Raw genomic sequence first — 18997 nt, forward strand, 5'->3', positions numbered from 1 at the left:
AAAAGGGAAAAAAAAAAAAAAAAAGAAATTGGGGGAGCTGGAGGCATTTATTTGGTAAAGTGCCTAACAACTCCCTAGTTCACCTACTGAATATTACCAACTTTTATATATTGAACTCTTAAAATTTCTCTATTTATTATGATTGTCCGTACTTCCTCTTCCATTGTTTTGGGCTTTAGATGAGTTTAGAACTGATTGAGTCTTTATTATCCATTTTAAGTTAAAGGATTTTAAAGCTCCTACCAAAAAGATCACTTCAGCCTTAACTTTTAGAAAATGAATAATTTATGGGAATAAACCAGTAATTATTTTTTAAATCCTTTCGCTTTATAAAGATTTGTATGTCTGAAACTAATATAGAATATTTGTATCGCTTAATAGATTATAGTTATTCATGTAAATTTTTAAAACATTTAGTATGCTTCAGCTCTTGGAATTATCTACTTATATTGACTAACTAAATATATGCTGTCTTTTTTTTTAAAAACTGGTCATTAATATGACCATTTTATTACTGATACACATGTTCAAAAGTTTATTAGTGGCATAAAATTTAGCTAGTTTTCAATAGTTCTGAGTTTTAAAATGAAAATGTGCATTTAGCCTATATCCTAATTGGGAAATGGCTATATATCACCATTCCTTAATTTTGGGATTCTGAGACCGAACACCTCACAGTGACATATGCTTAGGCACCAGCCAGAAGCCATTTAGTTCCAGATCACAGAACTCAGCAGTTCTGAATCAACCAAACTTTAATTTGGATTTCCCTGAATGAAGTGTTTAAGCGAGGTGTCCTGTTAGGACAAGAGTAAATTGTGTAGTTATCCTAGTCATAGGAAAATTTGAAAAAACAGCCTGTATCAAACCTGGTTAATTGTTTTGTCTCCTTGTGTTTATCACTGCAGTCTGCTTATGTAACTGGTAACCCTGTCATCATTGACGGAGGCTGGAGCTTGTGATTTCAGGATTTCTGTGGTGGGAAGGAAGGCAGCCCCTTCCTGTCTGCGGTGAATCTGGTTATGAAGAAAACTCGCCAATCATCTCTTTCCTATTAATGACATGTTAATGAAAATAAGCCCTTTTTAATAATGTCCCTGTTTGCAAGAGTCTGATTTTTTAAGTGTATTAATACCTTTGTAATCTCTTCTAAAGTCACTGTAAGGAAATGAAATAAAAGTGTTGAACTCATTGCGAGAGAATAGTTTTTAAAATAAACCTCAATTTGTAAGAATCTGTCTTAGTCACTTTGGGCTGCTACAAAAAATTACCATAGACTGAGTGTCATAGACAACAAACATTTCTTTTTCAGTCTGGAGACTAGGAAGTGCAAGATCAACATGTGAGCAGATATGGTATCTGGTTAGGGCCCACTTCCTGGTTTGCAGATGGTGATCTTCTTGCTACATCCTCACATAGCAAGAGCAGGGAAAAAAGGCAAACTCTTATGTGTCTTTTTAAAAGGACACAAATCGTGTTCATGAGGGCATTACCCGTATGACCGGATTACCTCCCAAAGGCCCGCTTCCTAATGTATCATATTGGGGTTTAGGATTTCAACACATGACTTTGGATGATACAAACAGCCAATTGCAGCATATAGAATTAAAATGTAAATATGAAGAAAAAAGCGTTTTTTGTTTTTTGCTTCTTTTAAGGAAGAAGATAGTAATTTCAGAACTAGGATAGCTCATGCCTGTAATTCCTGCACTTTGGGAGACCAAGGCAGGAGGATCACTTGCTGCCAAGAGTTCAAGACCAGCCTGGTTAACATAGGGAGGATTGCTGAGGCAGGAAGTATCATGTCACTGCACTCCAGGGTGACAGAGCAAGACCCTGTAGCTAAATAATAATTCCACTTTATTCTATTTTTCATTGTTCAAATATTTTTATATAATTCTGCATTGTTCTGTATGTAGATCCTAATGTTAAAATTTTACACCATCATAAATGAACAGTAAAGGTAGGAAGGAGTTTGGCTTCAATAACTTATAGTAAAAGGAGTAAAGGAGTTCTAAATTGTCAATCTGTTACATTATGAAAAATAATTCAGGGTTTATACTTAATGGATGTCATCCCTTATTAAATACTATTTTCTCCGTCTAAACAATCTTTATTAAAATAACCAATGATACATGACATGGGCCTAAGAAATATATAGTTAGCTAACTGACAATATTTCAGTTTGAGGGATTTCTATTTTAGATTAAGTACAGATTTCTTCATCAAACTCCAGAGTAACAGACAAGAGGTCATAAAATTTGGACATAGTCTCTGGATAAACAAATGTAAATTTATAAATCATGTAACAGGAAACATGTAATTAAAGAAAATAAATTTTCAAGAAAAAGTTTATGGATAATAATTCTATAACATTGTCAGGGCAAAGTCTTTTCATTTTAATTTAAGGGTTTTATGTTTGTTTTTTACTTGTTGCAGCCTCAAAGAACCAAGTGGTATGATGAACACTGAGATAATAAATGTGCAGTTACTCTTAGCTGTTTTTCCTAAAAGTTTAATATTAACAAGGAAAATTTTGAAATGGACAATGAAAAGACAACACTTTATGTATGAGTAAGAATATCATGCCGTTGATAAAAGGTAGGTTAAAATTCACACAAAAGGATATTTTAACTAGCATTCCGAAAGAGTCCATTGATTATAAGAATATCTCTGTGGTTCTGGACCAGGCATTACATACTGAATTATGGATAACTGTGGTTTGTGACCTAGACCAAGTCACCCAATTTATCTTGGATTTTAGTTTTCTGGTTTGGGAAATTAAGGAGTTAAGCTAAATCACCTGGGTGTCTTTTTGTGTATCATAATCAAAATGCTGTAACTTCTCTACTGAATTCTAGACACTGACTCTTTCAGATATGCTATGAAATACTTTATGCTGTGAGTAGGTATACATGTATAATATATGTATAGCTGTGAACAAATTAATTCTAAAAAATGTACAATGCATTCTACAAAATGGGCTCCAACATTAACAAATGCTCTAACTTAGTCTTTTTTGGAGCTGACCATAAACTGTAAAACATGTTTATAAATACTATCAGCAATAAAAACGAAGTAAAATCTAGCCAAAAAATTCAATGTTCCCCAAAGTCATGTTAATCAAATCAGGTGATATATTAATGAAGGACATAAGACTAAAAGGAAAAATATATGTCATTCCTGTGGTAAGAGGAAGCTGAATGCCGCTAGAAATTTTTGCAAGCTTTAGGAGAGGAAGAGTTCAGTTTAGGAAAACAATCGTTTCAGATGATCTGAAGGGTATTGGATGGAACCTAGGTTCATCACAAAAGAGGACGTGAGAGACAAGAATGAATGCTTTCTGTCTGGTGGAGAAATTTGAGGATAGTCTCCCTTGCCTGAAAAGCGGTGATTAAAATTGGCACTTGCTTACAGGAGTGAAAAACAGGTAAGGGGTGCGCGCGTCTACACACACAGAAGAGGAAATACGGAGAAAAGGAAGACACAAATATGAAATAACAGTTAAATAGAATCACACTGGAGGTGTTAATCGATAAAGGGCGGGGGGGGGGCGCAGAACAAGTCTTTCATCTCGCCATTTAATTGGTCACCTTAAGAAGGAATCCTATCTTCCCACCGCAACTGAGAAGACACTTCCAAAAAAAAGCACAGCTCACAGGTGGAGTACTGATATACAACTTACAGGTTGGTTTCAGCAACTATAAGCAATTGGCTGCCCCTCTTGCGCCGCGGAGTCCCAGGGAGCCTGCGCTGCGCTCCTCGCGCCGGGTCTGATCATCTCCGGGAAGACTCGGCGCCTGGGTCCGCGCTCCCTGGGTGAGCTTTCCCGGAAGCTTCCCCGGGAGCGCGCTGGTCCCGGCAGCAGCAGCCCGCGGACCCGCCCAGTGAGGATAAGCAGCTGAAAGGCCACGCGGTGCGGCTCCGAGGCCCTAGGATGTGGGCCCGTGGTTGGCATGGCGCCACCTGCCCGCTGCCCGACCCGAAACCCGGTGGAGGGCACACGGGGCGACCGCTGCGGGCCCCAGACCAACCCGGGCTTGCTCCAGATCCTGTACGGGCGCCGACGGGTCGGACCTCCCTGCGCTGACTCGCCCCGAGGGTGTGCGCGAAAGGCACGCCCGCCTATACGCGGTGCCGCGCCCGGGAGCCGTTTATCTGCAATCTTCGCTGCCTCACGGCTCAGCTTGGAACGATGCGCAAACCGGGAACCCCAGCGCTCGGGTGGCAAGACCAGGCTCCGCTGCCTTCCTGACAGCCTGTTTCCTAATCCGACTGAGCCTGGTCGACTCCGCTGGAGACTGCCAAGTGGGAGGCCCCGAGACACTAAGGGTAAAAATAAACCCAGCGCCCGCGGTGGATACCCTGTAGGCCTGCTGGTTTGGGGACGAGAGCAAGGGCCAGCCTTTTCTGTTTGTTCACTCAGTAACGTGACGCGCGCGTGTGTTTACTCTTGTCAGGTGTTGGCGTGGGTTTTTCTTGCTTGCTTTTATTTTAGTTCTCAGATTAACCAGAGGGTCTTGCCTTTGTGGACTAGATTAGCATTCTTGAGGTGCTAAGAATCATCAAATGCTATTGACTGGAGAATATAACCTTAAGACAACAATAGCTGCTTTAAGAGATAAAGTAAAAAATCTCAGTAGCTCAACGTAGTTCAGGCTTATTTTTCGTTCATGTCAAGTCCTTTCACGTGTTCAGCTGGTGGCCTTCTACTCAATGATTCAGGAACCGAAACTCCTTTTATATTACGGTTTTGCCATCCCCTAAGACCTTGGAGTGCTTAGGCAACGGACAGAAAAAGAGAAGCTATGTAGAGGATTGCATGAAGATTGTTTCTTATGGCCGAGGACTGGAAATAACATACTCTTTATGCCCGCATCCCATTGGCCAAACTTCAGTCACATGCCACACCGACCTGCAAGGGAGACTGGAAATGTACTGTAGGCCCAGGAAGAAGAGGAAACAAATTTGGTAAACACATATCAGTCTCTGATCACCCCCCCTTAAAGGACAGACTGCCTCGTAGTCATCTTTGTTACTCTTGTGCTTAACGCACCACAGAAACTTGTTAAGACTTTGGGAGGCCGAGGTGGGCATATCACCTGAGGTCAGGAGTTCGAGACCAGCCTGGCCAACATGGTGAAACCCCATCTCTACTAAAAATATAAACATTAGCTGGACATGGTGGCGCACGCTCATAATCCCGGCTATTCTAGAGGCTGAGGCAGGAGAAACAGTTGAACCCAGGAGGCAGAGGTTGCAGTGAACCGAGATCACTCCACTGCACTCCAGCCTGGGTGACAGAGTGATACTCCGTCTCAAAAAAGAAAAGAAAATGAAACTTGTTAAGGGATAGAGTTGTTATTGCATGTGTCTTAAGTTGAAACTTAACCATATTTCATTACGATTGCTTAGGAATCATTTGTCATTCTCTGACTAGATTGCGAGATCTAAATATAGGAACTATGTAAAACTGTTCACTTCTGAATCCTCAGCTCAAGGACTAGGACATAACAAGGGCATAATAGCTCTTGTTTGTTGAATGAATGGATGAATGAATGAATCCTCAGAGAGGAAAATGAGGGAGTTTGTCAATATTGGAGTTAGAAATACTGAGAAAGTGGCGTTTGAGTTAGATTTTGAATTTCTTCAAGTAGAAAAAGCAAGAAATGAAACTCCAGGCAGCAGTGGTAGTAATATTTTGTTATTATTTTGTTTCATGAGTAGAAATTTGGAAAACAACGAAATGTTTGTAAGTCCAACTTTTCTTCATTCAGTATTCAAATATTACAATTTAACTTCAGGGTAGAGGACGGGAAATATATAATCTTACAATCCAAATAATTTCTGTTCACTAAAAGAATGACAGTAAAAACCTTGGCACTAATTTTTAACTTTCTAAAATGTTACTTTCTGGACATTTTTGAGAAATTTCAACACAAAGGCAGTGCTCTGATCATTCATCCTCTGTGATGATTTTGTACTATATCAAGAAGGTAGAGAGGTAGAAGCTAGAGTTTATAAGCCAGAGGTTCCTCATTATCACTCTTCATCAGGGGTTCTCCGGGATGGTTCTACAGCAAGATCACCTATTGTATTGGTTAGGATGCTTTTGGCTGCAAATAACAGCATATTCAACCAAAAATCCGTTCAAAAATACTAATTTACTTTTCTCATACACGAAGATGTTTGAAGGTAGGTGGGTCAGGGGTTTGTTCAGTAGCTCAATAATATCTGGGCTCTAGGTTGCTTTCTTTGTTTGGCTAATCTTGCCTTTTCTTCATGGGTAAATGTTGGCTGCTGGAATTGTCCCAAGAAACCCATCTACAACCCCAACTTCCCTTGCCTCTTCACTTGGTCATTTAAAAACAAAAAGAGGGGAGAATTTTCCTCTTCTTTTCTGTCTTTATTAGGAAGGAAAATCTTATCTAATGTGCCCCAATAGTCTTGCCTACAAATTCCAATGGCAAGAAATGAATCATGTTCAGTCCTTAATCAATAAGTGGCAATAAGGAATGCTGTTACAGGGATTTATTTAGACAAGTCCTGATTTATCCCAAGGGCTGGGGAAGGGACCCACTGGCCTACCTGAACACTTGGCATTTAGACAGTCAATAATTCATGTCTGTCCCACTTGGGGTAGATTCAGACTTTGTAGATTCTGATTTTAGTGGGCCTAGAAATAATAAACTTTTAATAAATACATTTCCCTTTGGTGAGGAGAGAGAATAGAAAGGATGAAAGCAAGTAATGGATCCCTTCTTATGTAGGGGCAATTTCCTTTTATTCATATCTCATTATATAGTGTTTTGCTTCATGAGTCAATAAGATTACACTCAAAACAGTGATTGTTTTCCTTTGGTAACTTGGCCCCATGTATTTGACTCACCTAAGGCTTTCAGATAAGGTAGTCTCATTCAGGGAAACATTGTTAGTCATTTTGGTAATTAATTGTCAAAGAAAATTTTAAGCCCTACTCTGAGCCTGATCTGAATTCCTCATTGCTGGGTAGGGCTCCTTTAGGGAAATGAGAATTAGATCAGTGTTGATAAGCAAGTACAGAAACTGGAATGTTTCTGTATGTTCTATATAGAAATACGATATGAGACTGAGAACCTATACTTTCAATACATGAATAGATGAACAGAAAGGTAGAATCAACATAGAATATTGAATAATCACAGTGATGCTCTTTCAAAGGCATGAACTCTAGCAATGTCTTACTCTATTGTTGTTACTGTAACAAAATACCACAAAGTAAATAATTTATAAATAATCAAAATTTATTTCTCACAGTTCTGGAGGCTGGGAAGTCCAAGGTCAAGGTGCCAATTAGATTTGACGTCTGTTTAGGACTTGATCTCTGCTTGTAAGATGGTGACTTCTTCCCATGTCTTCTTCACATGAAAAAAGAGACTAAGGCTATGTTCCCAGATGGTGGAAGGGAAAGAGCAAAAGGGACTAGGCTGCTCCTTTCGACCCCTTTTAGAAGAGCACTAATCCCATTCATGGGGGTTGAGTGTTGGTGACTTAATCACTTCGCAAAAGTACCTCCCTCTTTAATACTATTACCTTGACAGCTACATTCCAACATCCAAATTTTGGAGGGAAACAAACATTCAAACCATAGCAAGCAATATATGTAAATTCTGCATAAGATTACCCCATTAAATGTCAGCCTATCCAAATCACAGACAGCAAATAACAAGAGTAAAAAGTCTTTATCCATATTTAGTAGTAATTGAAATGATAGCAGTAAGTCTGTTTTACTTGACTGAGAGCCTAAGGACATTCGCAAGTTGATAGTTCCTTTATTTCTTCTGGAATATTACAGAAAGTACTTGTAAACATTTAGATTAGTAAGATAACTTGAAAAAAGAGAATATTTAACAAATATCTCTCTATGTGAAACCATGTTTACAGAAATGGTTTCCACAGTATGCTTTACTTGCCAGAAGGAACAGAGGTGAGTAGACAGGGCTCCTGCAGCACCACCTTAGTTCCACTTGTAGGATTTAAGGATAAGGTTTCATTTGAGAAAAGGTATTTGGCTTAAAAATATGAAAGCCAGGGCTGGGCACGGTGGCTCACACCTGTAATCCCAGCACTTTGGGAGGCTGAGGCATGTGGATCACAAGGTCAGGAGTTTAACCAGCCTGGCCAACATGGTAAAACCCTGCCTCTAGTAAAAATACAAAAATTAGCCGGGCATGGTGGCTGGTGCCCCTAGTCCCAGCTCCTCAGGAGGCTGAGGCAGGAGAATCACTTGAACCCAGGAGGCGGAGGTTGCAGGGAGCCAAGATCATGCCACTGCACTCCAGCCTGGGTGACAGAGCAAGAATCCATCTCAAAAAAAAAAAAAAAAAAAGTATTTAAAATTACATAAGAAAATCTTATTAAATCTTAATAATGTAGAAAATAAAAATGAAAGTCCAGCCACTCCTCTTCCATTTCCCTTCCCAAAGTCAACTGCTGTCAATGGACTTTTTTTTTTTCTGTTTATTTCCGTAACAGGTACGTATATCGAACTGCTTCTATTCTTGATCTTGAAAAGGGCAGTTTTCTTTCAAGTGGGGTGAAAAGATTAAGAAAACTTTTTTTTTTTTTTTTTTTTTTTTTTTTTTTTTTTTTTTTTTTTTTTTTTTTTTTTTTTTTTTTTTTTTTTTTTTTTTTTTTCCAATACGGAGCCTCACTCTGTTGCCCAGGCAGGAGTGCAGTGTTGTGATGTCGGCTCAGTGCAACCTCCGCCTCCTGGGTTCAAGCAATTCTCCTGCCTCAGCCTTCCAAGTAGCTGAGATTACAGACACACACCACCATGCCTGGCTAATTTTTGTATTTGTTTAGTAGAGACAGGGTTTCACCATGTTGGCCAGGCTGGTCTTGAGCTCCTGACCTCAGGTGATCTACCACTTCAGCCTCCCAAAGTGCTGGGATTACAGGCTTGAAACACCATGTCCAGCCAAGAAAACTTTATTTAATTTCATAGCTCTATAATTTTGGTGGCATATGTCTGTAGTGCTAGAAAATAAAGTTCAAATTAAGCCAAGAGAGTGTCTAAATATGGGTGTCAGTCCCATAGGAAACTCTGAATATTGGGTATGCTAGAGAAAGGCATGAATGGCCTGCAGCCTTTGCATGTATTTTCAGAAAATACCTCACCTACTAACTGAGGAGCAAGTAGGCAGTCACATTAGTCATAACAGCCAAGTCCCTTGGCTTAGGCCAGACCTCACTCCTCTATTGAATTCTGTATTTGAGCCATAGAACCTTGACTGAATTCATGTTATTTATTGAATTTAAAGACCTATAAAATTTTGCCATTGGAAACAGACCAAGGTTTTTCTACTATACTTTACAAGTTATTTATCAGTTTAAATAACGCAATAGCTTCACTCAGAAGCCAAAAAAATATTTTGTTTCTGCATATAGGCACTTATAGTGTTTATCTAAAACAGCAATTCCAAATCATTTTGGCACCAGGGACCAGTTTTGTGGAAGACAATTTTTCCATGGACCGGGGAAGGCAGGGATGGCTTCGGGAGGATGCATGCACGTTATATTTATTGTGTGCTTTATTTCTATTATCATTCTGTTGTAATATATAATGAAATAGTTATATAACTTACCATAATGCAGAATAAGTGGGAACCGTGAGCTTGTTTTCCTGCAACTAGATGGTCCCATCTAGGGGCGATGGGAGAGAATAACAGATCATCAGGCATTAGATTCTTATAAGGAGTCCGCAACCTAGATCCCTCACATGCATAGCTCACAATAGAGTTCGAGCTTTTATGAGAATCTAATGCTGCTTCTGATCTGACAATAGGCGGAGTTCAGGCAGTAATGCTAGAGATGGGGAACAGCTGTAAATACAGATGAAGCTTACTGGCTCTCCTGCCTGCTGCTCACTTCCTGCTGTGTGGACCAGTTCCTGACAGACCACCTAATACCAGCTCATGGCCCTGGGGTTGGGAACTCCTGGTCTAAAAGATACCTTGCCTTCCTAGTTCTCAGTATAATTTTCTGATATACAAAAATCTCTCAAAACATTACAGTTGAACTGGAATTTTTTAAAAACAAAAGCTCCTTAATTCTTAGAATCTTAAGACATGCCTAAATGGCAAGTTATCTCTTTAGTCTATTGATTAATAATTCATTTATTTTTCTTTTTTTGAGATAAGGTCTCATTCTGTTGCCCAGGCTGAGTGCAATGGCACAATTATGGCTCACTGCAGCCTCAGCCTCCAAGGTTCAAACGATCCTCCCATCTCAGCCTCCCAAGTAGCTGGGACTAGAGGTGCACAGCACCATGCCCTCCTAATTTTTAATTTTTTTGTGGAGACAGTGTCTTGCTATGTTGCTCAGGCTTGTCCTGAACTCCTAGATTCAAGAAATCCTTTCACTTTGACCTCCCAAAGTACTGTGATTTCAGGTGTGAGCCACCACACTGGCACTAATAATTCAAAATATATAAACAAAATTTGTCATGCAAATAGACATTCCATTCATTTTGCCACCAATATTGTACAACCTAAATGGATTAATAACTCGTTTTGCTTCTAATAAACTGTAACATTTGTAAAAATGGGAAAGTGTAAAGCTGAACATGATGCAAGGTAGAAAATAAAAATATTTACATTTGCTTTCAGCATGGTGTTTTCAAACTTAAAGTTGTGTATGCATATGTGAATAGGATTTTAAACAAAATATTATAACAAACTAAAAAATGTAATGCAGTGACTTGGTAGAAATGACATGAAGTCAAAGATATAAATTAGAGAACTATCTCATTATACAAATTTTTATAGTTTTACCTTGAGGCCGATATTGGCCATATTATTTGAGAAAAACTATTTAGCGTCTCTAAGCTTTAATTTCCTCATTGAAATATTAAAGAGGTAGGCCTAGTTAAGTTCTAAAGGCCTTCCCAACTTTTATCATTCCATTAGTCTGTGATTCTTAATTACTTAGAAACCATCTAGTTTCTCTATATTTCTCCTACTTTTTAATTTTTCTATCACAGACACCTAGTATCTCAGGTAAATTCTTTACAGTTCTCTTGTACCTTTTCTGGTACTAAAGAAGTAGTTTAATGTTGGGATTTTAAAAGATTTCCATGAATACAATGAGAAAATAATTAAGATTCATTGCCTACAATATTTCATTTTACCAGCACTGTTGAAAAACAAAGCTTTTCACTTAATTTTCTGGATAACTGACACCTATGTTATTAAATAGCAGATTTTTGTTTAGTTTAACATTCTGTTTAAATAAAATCTCTAAATTGTACTATCTATTTTAGTGCCTTTTAAGCAGAAAATATACTTACATAACTTTTTCTTTGTATTTTCTTGAAGATGGAGAATTACATTTTGTTTTGTTTTGTTTTTTTAGAAGTGGACAAAGTCTCAGTCTATCGCCCAGGCTGGAGTGCACTGGCACAATCTCGGCTCACTGCATCCTCTGCCTCCTGGGTTCAAGCGATTCTCCTGCCTCAGCCTCCTAAGTAGCTGGGATTACAGGTGCCCGCCACCACACCTAGCTAAGTTTTGTATTTTTAGTAGAGACGGGGTTTCACCATGTTAGCCAGGCTGGTCTCAAACTTCTGACCTCAGGTGATCCACCCACCTCAGCCTCCTGAAGTGTTGGGATTACAGGTGAGAATCACCTTTCCAAATATTATTTATTATACAGGACATCTTTCAGGGCCAATTCAGGTATGAAGATTCTTACTGAGAATTCATTTGGTGGCAAGTGACAGAAACCCAACTCAAACTGGCTTAATAAAAGGAATTTATTGGCTTACCTAACTCAAACATAGCTGCTTCTGGATGTACCAACAACATTTGGTTGTTTGTACATTTAATTTGGAGTTTTTCTCCTTTTCCACTTTGAGAATCTTCTTTGCTCTGTAGTCATTTCATTCTTTGGAAGGCTTTCTTGGGTATCACAAGTGTCTTCACTAGCAAGACTAGGTTTAGGAACCCAAACAGAAAGAGAGCTCTTTTCCAATGGTTCCAGTAAATACCCAAAGCTGACTCTTATTGGCGAGATATGTGTCAGTCCTCATGCCTGGAACCATCAGTGTAACCAGAGGAAGGAGTTTCCTTATTGAACAGCCCTGTCAATGATCCTCATCCCTGGATCATTGGTGGAGCACGTGGGTTGGGGAGGTCCGAATGACAATCTCACATGACCACATGGATGGAGAATAGAGTAGGCATGGATTTCACAAAAGAAAATCAAAAAAAAGAAAAAAGAAGTTACATTTTTTGGTAACAACCAAAAAAGGTGAGGGGAAAGGTGCTTGGCAGGACAATATTATAAATGTCACTTGTGGAAAGGTATTTATCCCCACATTCATTACTTAGATTGCTGTCTTTTTCATCTCTTTCACCGCCATCAGTCACTAATGCTGCTCTCAGTTTGCCTCTATCACAGCAATCTCTTCCTGAATTTTAATGTTTAACATCTAATCTTTTAGGGTTTAAAAAACAAAGGAGCAAAGTCATTAGAATTGTTTTCAAAATGAGAGCTGGGCACGGTGGCTCACACCTGTAATCCCAGGACTTTGGGAGGCTAAGGCAGGTGGATCACCTGAGATCAGGAGTTTGAAACCAGCCTGCCCAACATGGTGAAACCCTTCTTTACTAAAAATACAAAAAATTATCCAGGCAAGATGGGGGCACCTGTAATCCCAGCTACTCAGAAGGCTGAGGCATGAGAACCTCTTGAACCCAGGAGGCGGAGATTGCAGTGAGCCCAGATTGTGCCACTGCACTCTAGCCTGGTTGACAGAGGGAGACTCTGTCTCAAAAAACAAATAAATAAACAAAAACAAAATAAGGGTTAATGGGCTCTGAGTGAGTCCTTAGGAACTTCTCTATGAGTAAGGAGAATAAACTTTCTAATGAGGGTTCCATGATATTTTTATGCCCCTTCAAAGGTCATTTTCGTAATTTCAAGACCCAATGATTATGAATAATAAATACTGTGAACATGGTCACTTTAAATAAAAGTAACATTTTTGAAAGTTTCTTAAATTTAAGTTGGTTTCTCAAGTGAGACCTGTGTTGTAAATGGTCTTTTAGAAATGGAAACACAGCACAGAGCAAACAAATACAGCTGACCAGTTGTAAGATCTCTTACTGGGCTTATTAAAAAACTGATATTTTATTTTACCCTTTATTTCTGCAGTATCTTTCTGATCACATATAAGTACTTTGGCATTTATGGTTGAGACTATTGGAGAATAGACAACTTTTTTGGAACATAAAATTATATAAATTCCCAGATGGCATAACATGTCAAGTTTTGATTGTTTATGTTTAAAAGGACCCCATAATAACATTAATAAAATTTGTTCACAAAGGTTTCATTTGAACCAATAGTTTTTGTCTACTAAAAATAATAAATTCTAGTTGGTGACTATTTTAAAATAGTTTTCGTAAGTGGCAGAATTGGCTGATTTTGAGAATTTTGATGAGAGAGGTGATTCTAATGATACTGCCAAAGAATTTCTATGTAATTCTCCAATGAGAAAGGTGAAGAAATGAATGTTATGTCCACCTAATTAAGAAGTGGGCCTCAAAAGCAGATGAAAAATAATGACCAAATAAAATCAATGGGATTAAGTAGTAAATTCTTCAAGATTCAGATGACTTTATTTTGCTTAATAGGGAAAGCAAAACGATTCTTAAAGATTCTTAGGATAATCAAGAAGGAATATGCATGGGTAGTAATAACCAACGCTATTGAATGGTAACTGTGCGTAGTTAGAACTATTCTTGTCTCCATTTCATAAATAAAGAATTAATCACAAAGAGGTTAAGCAATTTGGTATATGAGGGAGATGGACTTCAGACTCAGGCTTATCTAAATCTGAAGCCAGCCCATCTTGTCAGTTACCATATTTGAGGTCATTCACTTCAGAAGGTAAAGGCCAAGTGCCATGGTTTGAGATGTGATATCCTAAACTCTTTAACTTGATCTCGTATTACTTTCAGCCTCCTGCCACAGGCTCCAGCAGTTTCCCCTCACACACCACTGGCTTTCATGCCTCCATGCCTTTAAGATAAGTGTTCTCTGAGTCTAATATTTTTTGGTCAAGTGACTTTCTTTTTTTTATCATCAGTCTAAATTTTGAAGTAAGTTTTTTAATTTAAAAAGTTATATATTTATATATAGAAACATATGCACACATTCATATATATCATTATATAAACACATTTATTACAAATTATATATAATAAAAAACAAACTAAAGGTTTTTGAGATGGCACTCTGGTTCCCATTGTGTTTTGTAAGGAGGAAACTTGGTGGTGGTAGAAAGATTATGATGTTCTTTCAAATTTTAAGTGCAAACTTCTTGCCACTTGGTTGAACTGAGAAAATGATCCTTTGAGGGAGGAGTTCTGTCTAATTCATCCTCTCTTTATGTCTAGCATAATGTGTCTGGAACACATTAGGCACTTTGATATGGGTTGAATTAGATTTTCCTTTCTCTTACATAATTTTCTCTTTGGTTCTACCAAAGTTTGTAGTGTGTACCTCTATTGGGATACTCACTGTACTTGCTGCATTAGGAGTAAGTTTCCTTGCTAGTTAAAAAAAGACCAAAAAAACTAAAATAAAGCTTGATTAATAGTGGTTTAAACAATTACCCCAATACTTGGCAGTCCAAGGCTGATGGAGCAACTCAAAAATGTCATCAGGGCACCAGCTCCTCCCATCTTATTTATCTGCTAAGTGGAGGGCTTTTATTGTCAGGCTTGAAAGATGTCTGCTGCTCTTCCGGGCACCGTATCTACATTCTAGGAAGGAGAAAAGGAAATGTTAGAGGACAAAGAGTAAAAAGTATTATCCTCTAAAGGCCTCTCCTGAAATTCCCTCCTAAATCTCACATATAGAACTGTGACAAATGCCCACCTCTCCCTGCAAAAGTGGCTAGGAACTGGAGTACTGTATTTCCCTTGTAGCCTGTATAGCTTGGAAAGCCAAGGGAGAATGACTTGAAGTGAGTGTTTATTGAGCCAATCTATAGTCTCTCTTACAGATGTTCTTAGTCATTTGGTATAAATTTATTTTTCCTAGTATATAAGAAGTCTATGGAAAATAATGTGTTTTGGTATTCTTTGAATTGCCTGCAATGACTAGAAAGTGACTACTACCATAGCACTCATCATAGTGTCTAAGACATTGTGGCTACTCAGTCATTGGTGATGTATTTTTAAACTTTAATTTAGAAATAAGAACCAGGCAGGAGTTAGTAACTCTAGATTCTCCGAAAATGATGGAATTCAGAGATTTCCCTTTAGTGACTCATTCCTTATATCAACATGGGAAAATTACCTGGAGCCTTCCTGCTTCATCCTGTTGGCACATTAGGACAATTTACTAGTGATATTGCTTGGAATGCTTTGACGTATAACTCAAAAAACAGAATGGGAAAGAAATCGTAAACATGTGATTGGTCAACAAAGGCTTTTTCCAAGAGAAGTAAAAAGGTGGATAAGAATAATGATAATATACTGGAATCAAGCAAAAAAAAAAAAAAACAGCCACTGAAAATTAAGAATAGTCTAATTTCAAATAGTTTAGCCATTCAGAATTCTTAGGAAAAAAATAAGTGTAATCCAAAATCTTTGAAATTAAGACTTTCAATTTACTGCTTTATATCTATACTCTTTCAAAACAGATCTTGTTCCTCTTCCCTCTGTCATTTTGTTAATTATAAATTATGGAGGATGAAGATAAAAGAATTACATGTGAAGATTCAGAACCATCCAAAGGAGTGAATCTCATGGCCTCTATGCATCAAGAAACACAGGTAAATCTAAGCTGTGATAGAATTGTATTTTCTTCATATTCTACCACTCATTTACCAATTCTCTCATCCCCAAACTCACACAGTCCAGGGCAGGTGTGACTACCAGTTTTCCCAGCTAACATCATTGGCAGCTGACCCTACCTGTGACTGTAAAAATGGAGAGCCTGTGAAATCCTTAGTGTCATCGACCTAATCTCTACAATGGTTTTGGTTTTTTTCCTTTCTTTTTATTGCTTAAATTCAAGTAGATTAATGAATGTGAACTGGTTTTCATTATAGAGAGTTATCTTTTCCTAAACTGCTTTGTATATGTGCCAATTATTGCCCTGAATTTTATCTTAAATATGCTTATTTTAAAAGCCAGTATTACAGCTGGACACGGTGGCTCATGCCTGTAATCCCAGCACTTTGGGAGGCCAAGGCGGGTGCATCACCTGAAGTCAGGAGTTCAAGACCAGGCTGACCAACATGGAGAAACTTCATCTCTAAGAAAAATACAAAATTAGCTGGGCATGGTGGTGCATGCCTATAGTCTCAGCTACTCAGGAGGGTGAGGCAGGAGAGTCGCTTGAACTTGTGAGTCAGAGGTTTCTGTGAGCCAAGATCGTACCATTGCATTCCAGCCTGGGCAACAAGAGCAATACTCCATCTCAAAAAGCAAAACAAAACCCAGTATTACAAAACATAATAAAATATTATGTGACCCAAGCATTTATAATACAGGTTGAGTATCCATTATCTGAAATCCTTGGGACCAGATGTCTCTTGGATTTTTTGTTGTTGTTTTTTTAATATTTCCATACACCTGATGAGATATCTTGCAGATGGAACCCAAGTCTAAACACAAAATTTATTTATGTTTCATATATACCTTATGCAGGTAGTCTGAAGGTGATTTTATATATTTTTAATAATTCTTTACATGAAACAAAGTTGCATTTGACTGTTACCTGTCGTGTGAGTTTAGGTGTGGAATTTCTTACTTGTGTGTCATGACAGTGCTCAAAAGTTTCAGATTTTGGCTGACCAAGGTGGTTCACACCTGTAATCCCAACAATATGGGAGGCAGAGGCAGGCAGATCAAGAGGTCAAGAGATCGAGACCATCCTGGCCAACATGGTGATACCCTGTCTCTACTAAAAATACAAAAATTAGCTAGGCGTGGTGGTGTGTACCTGTAGTCCCAGCTACTCAGGAGGCTGAGGCAGGAAAATTGCTTGAACCTGGGAGGTGCTGGTTGCGGTGAGCTGAGATTGAGCCATTGTACTCTAGCCTGGGCAACAAGAGTGAAACTCCATCTCAAAAAAAAAAAAAAAAAAAAAAAAAAAAAAAAAAAAAAAAAAAGTTTCAGATTTTGGAGTATTTCAGATTTTAGATTTCCAGATTAGTGATACTCAACCAGTACTAAAAATAGTGACAGTGCTAAATACTCCTAGCATAATTCTTATTTCAAGCTGATTCGCTAGTAGTAAAGCTGTATATTTTCCCTACAAAGTGTTACCCTTGATTCTAGTCATAGAAATCTGATTTGTAAGGTGGTGATGCAGTACCTATAAAAATGTGTAAAATATGTAGAGTTTTAAGGATTTTTAAAATTACTTTAAATACAGGAGGAGACAGTTATGAATCTCAAAGGTATAGATGCAAATGAACCAACAGAAGGAAGTATCCTATTGGATAGCAGTGAAAAAAAGCTACAAGAAACACCAACTGAAGCAAATCACGTACAAAAACTGAGACAAATGCTGGCTTGCCCTCCACATGGTTTACTGGACAAGGTCATAACAAACGGTAAGGATGAATTCAGAAAGAGATGGCAAAAGATGAAGCTGTTATAATGACAGATTCCTAAATAATACGGTTGAAAGGACAGAAAGAGGTTGACTTCTTCCACATATAAAAACTACTTGGTGAACAAGTCACACACATGGGTGGCTCTGCTCCACACACTCAAGGGAAGGATCTAGGCTAACAGGACTCCACCATCTTCACCTTGGCTTCTAGGATCACTGTGGTCACCATCATCGTGGGAAGAGGGGAGAAACACAGATCAAGGACCTTTTCCTTTACTATATCTGAGTAATTTCACAGGATTACTTTAGGACTATCTAAAACACTACATAAATGTTGGTTGTTATTACTTTTAACTAATGCAACTAACATTTTAGCAAACACAGCCCCATTTATACTTCCAAATGAATTCTATTACTTTGTAAGTAAGAATTATTGGTTTGCAATTCAGCTTATTTTAGTAGAGCTGCTGTTGTATAAGACATTTGGGGGATTTTTCTTTGGGAATTTATGTCAGCAATATTTTTAATATTTTTAGGGTTGTGATGTATTTGTCTTTTAGTAATGAATTTGGTCTTTAGAGACAGCCAAAGGTTATTCTGCTATCAATTTGATAAATACATGAAAGTTCAGATTCATTTATACCATATTTTTGTTAAAGGAATTGTGTGCATATGTGTCTGTGTGCTAGGGGATATGTGATATAGTAGAAACAAGAAGAGATTTGAAAATTATCTATAAAGGCAAATTAGTTTTTTTAAGAAGACAATATACTTTTATTGATAGTTAAAATTTATTGTTTTTTACATTGACAGACAAAATTGTATGGATTTACTTTGTACAACATGATGTTTTGAAGTATGTCTACATAGTGGAATGAGGAATTTTATCTAATTAACATATGTGTTATCTCACATAGCTATCATTTTTGTGATGAGAACATGTTACATTTACTCTTAGCATTTTTCAGGAATACAATATATTATTAACTATAGTCTCCATGTTGTACAATAGAACCTCTTAAACTTACTCTTCCTGTCTAGCTGAAATTTTATATCCCAACAACCCTATATATATATATCACCCAATATTCTTAAGATATATGGGTGTGTGTGTGTGTGTGTGTGTGTGTATCTTTTTTTTTCATGGATCTTTAGATTTAAAGTCTAGAAAATTTATCTGTCAAGGCATTGGTCATTGTCTTCCTTGCACTTTCACCTCTTCCCCACTCCACCTTTTTTTTCCTGGAGATAGGATCTTGTTATGTTGCCCAGGCTGGTCTTGAACTCCCAGGCTCCAGGGATCCTCCCACCTCAGCTTCCCAAGTAGTTTGGATTACAGATGTATATCGTTGCACCTGGCAAAACTAATTTTAAC

General features: G+C 37.9%; 3 protein-coding genes across 7 annotated transcripts in view; 2 read left to right on the plus strand and 1 right to left on the minus strand.

Annotated features, from left to right (window-relative positions):
* Positions 1 to 1232, plus strand: part of BDH2 (3-hydroxybutyrate dehydrogenase 2) — a 22431-nt gene extending 21199 nt beyond the window's left edge. The window contains exon 10 of the mRNA XM_017508648.2: positions 909 to 1232. Within this exon, the coding sequence (XP_017364137.2) occupies positions 909 to 962 (54 nt within the window). The 3' untranslated portion in view covers positions 963 to 1232. The remainder of the gene's footprint in view (positions 1 to 908) is intronic.
* The window catches only part of LOC108289238, a 23318-nt gene extending 16379 nt beyond the window's left edge, over positions 1 to 6939 (minus strand). The window contains exons 1-2 of the mRNA XM_017508639.2: positions 6890 to 6939; positions 3686 to 4421 (exon numbers count right to left, since the gene is read on the minus strand). Of these exons, the coding sequence (XP_017364128.1) occupies positions 3695 to 4421; positions 6890 to 6939 (777 nt within the window). The 3' untranslated portion in view covers positions 3686 to 3694. The remainder of the gene's footprint in view (positions 1 to 3685; positions 4422 to 6889) is intronic.
* The window catches only part of SLC9B2 (solute carrier family 9 member B2), a 52760-nt gene continuing 36930 nt past the window's right edge, over positions 3168 to 18997 (plus strand). For 2 of the 5 annotated variants that reach the window (XM_017508641.2, XM_017508644.2), the window contains exons 1-3: positions 4333 to 4425; positions 15698 to 15829; positions 17440 to 17620. In XM_017508641.2, the coding sequence (XP_017364130.1) occupies positions 15740 to 15829; positions 17440 to 17620 (271 nt within the window). In that variant the 5' untranslated portion in view covers positions 4333 to 4425; positions 15698 to 15739. Of the gene's footprint in view, positions 3431 to 4193; positions 4426 to 15697; positions 15830 to 17439; positions 17621 to 18997 lie in introns of those variants that run through there. The other 3 variants (XM_017508642.2, XM_037731410.1, XM_017508643.2) reach the window with 3 other exon arrangements.

This window comes from Cebus imitator, unplaced genomic scaffold (assembly GCF_001604975.1).
Source record: "Cebus imitator isolate Cc_AM_T3 unplaced genomic scaffold, Cebus_imitator-1.0 Scaffold397, whole genome shotgun sequence".
Taxonomy (NCBI): Eukaryota; Metazoa; Chordata; class Mammalia; order Primates; family Cebidae; genus Cebus; species Cebus imitator.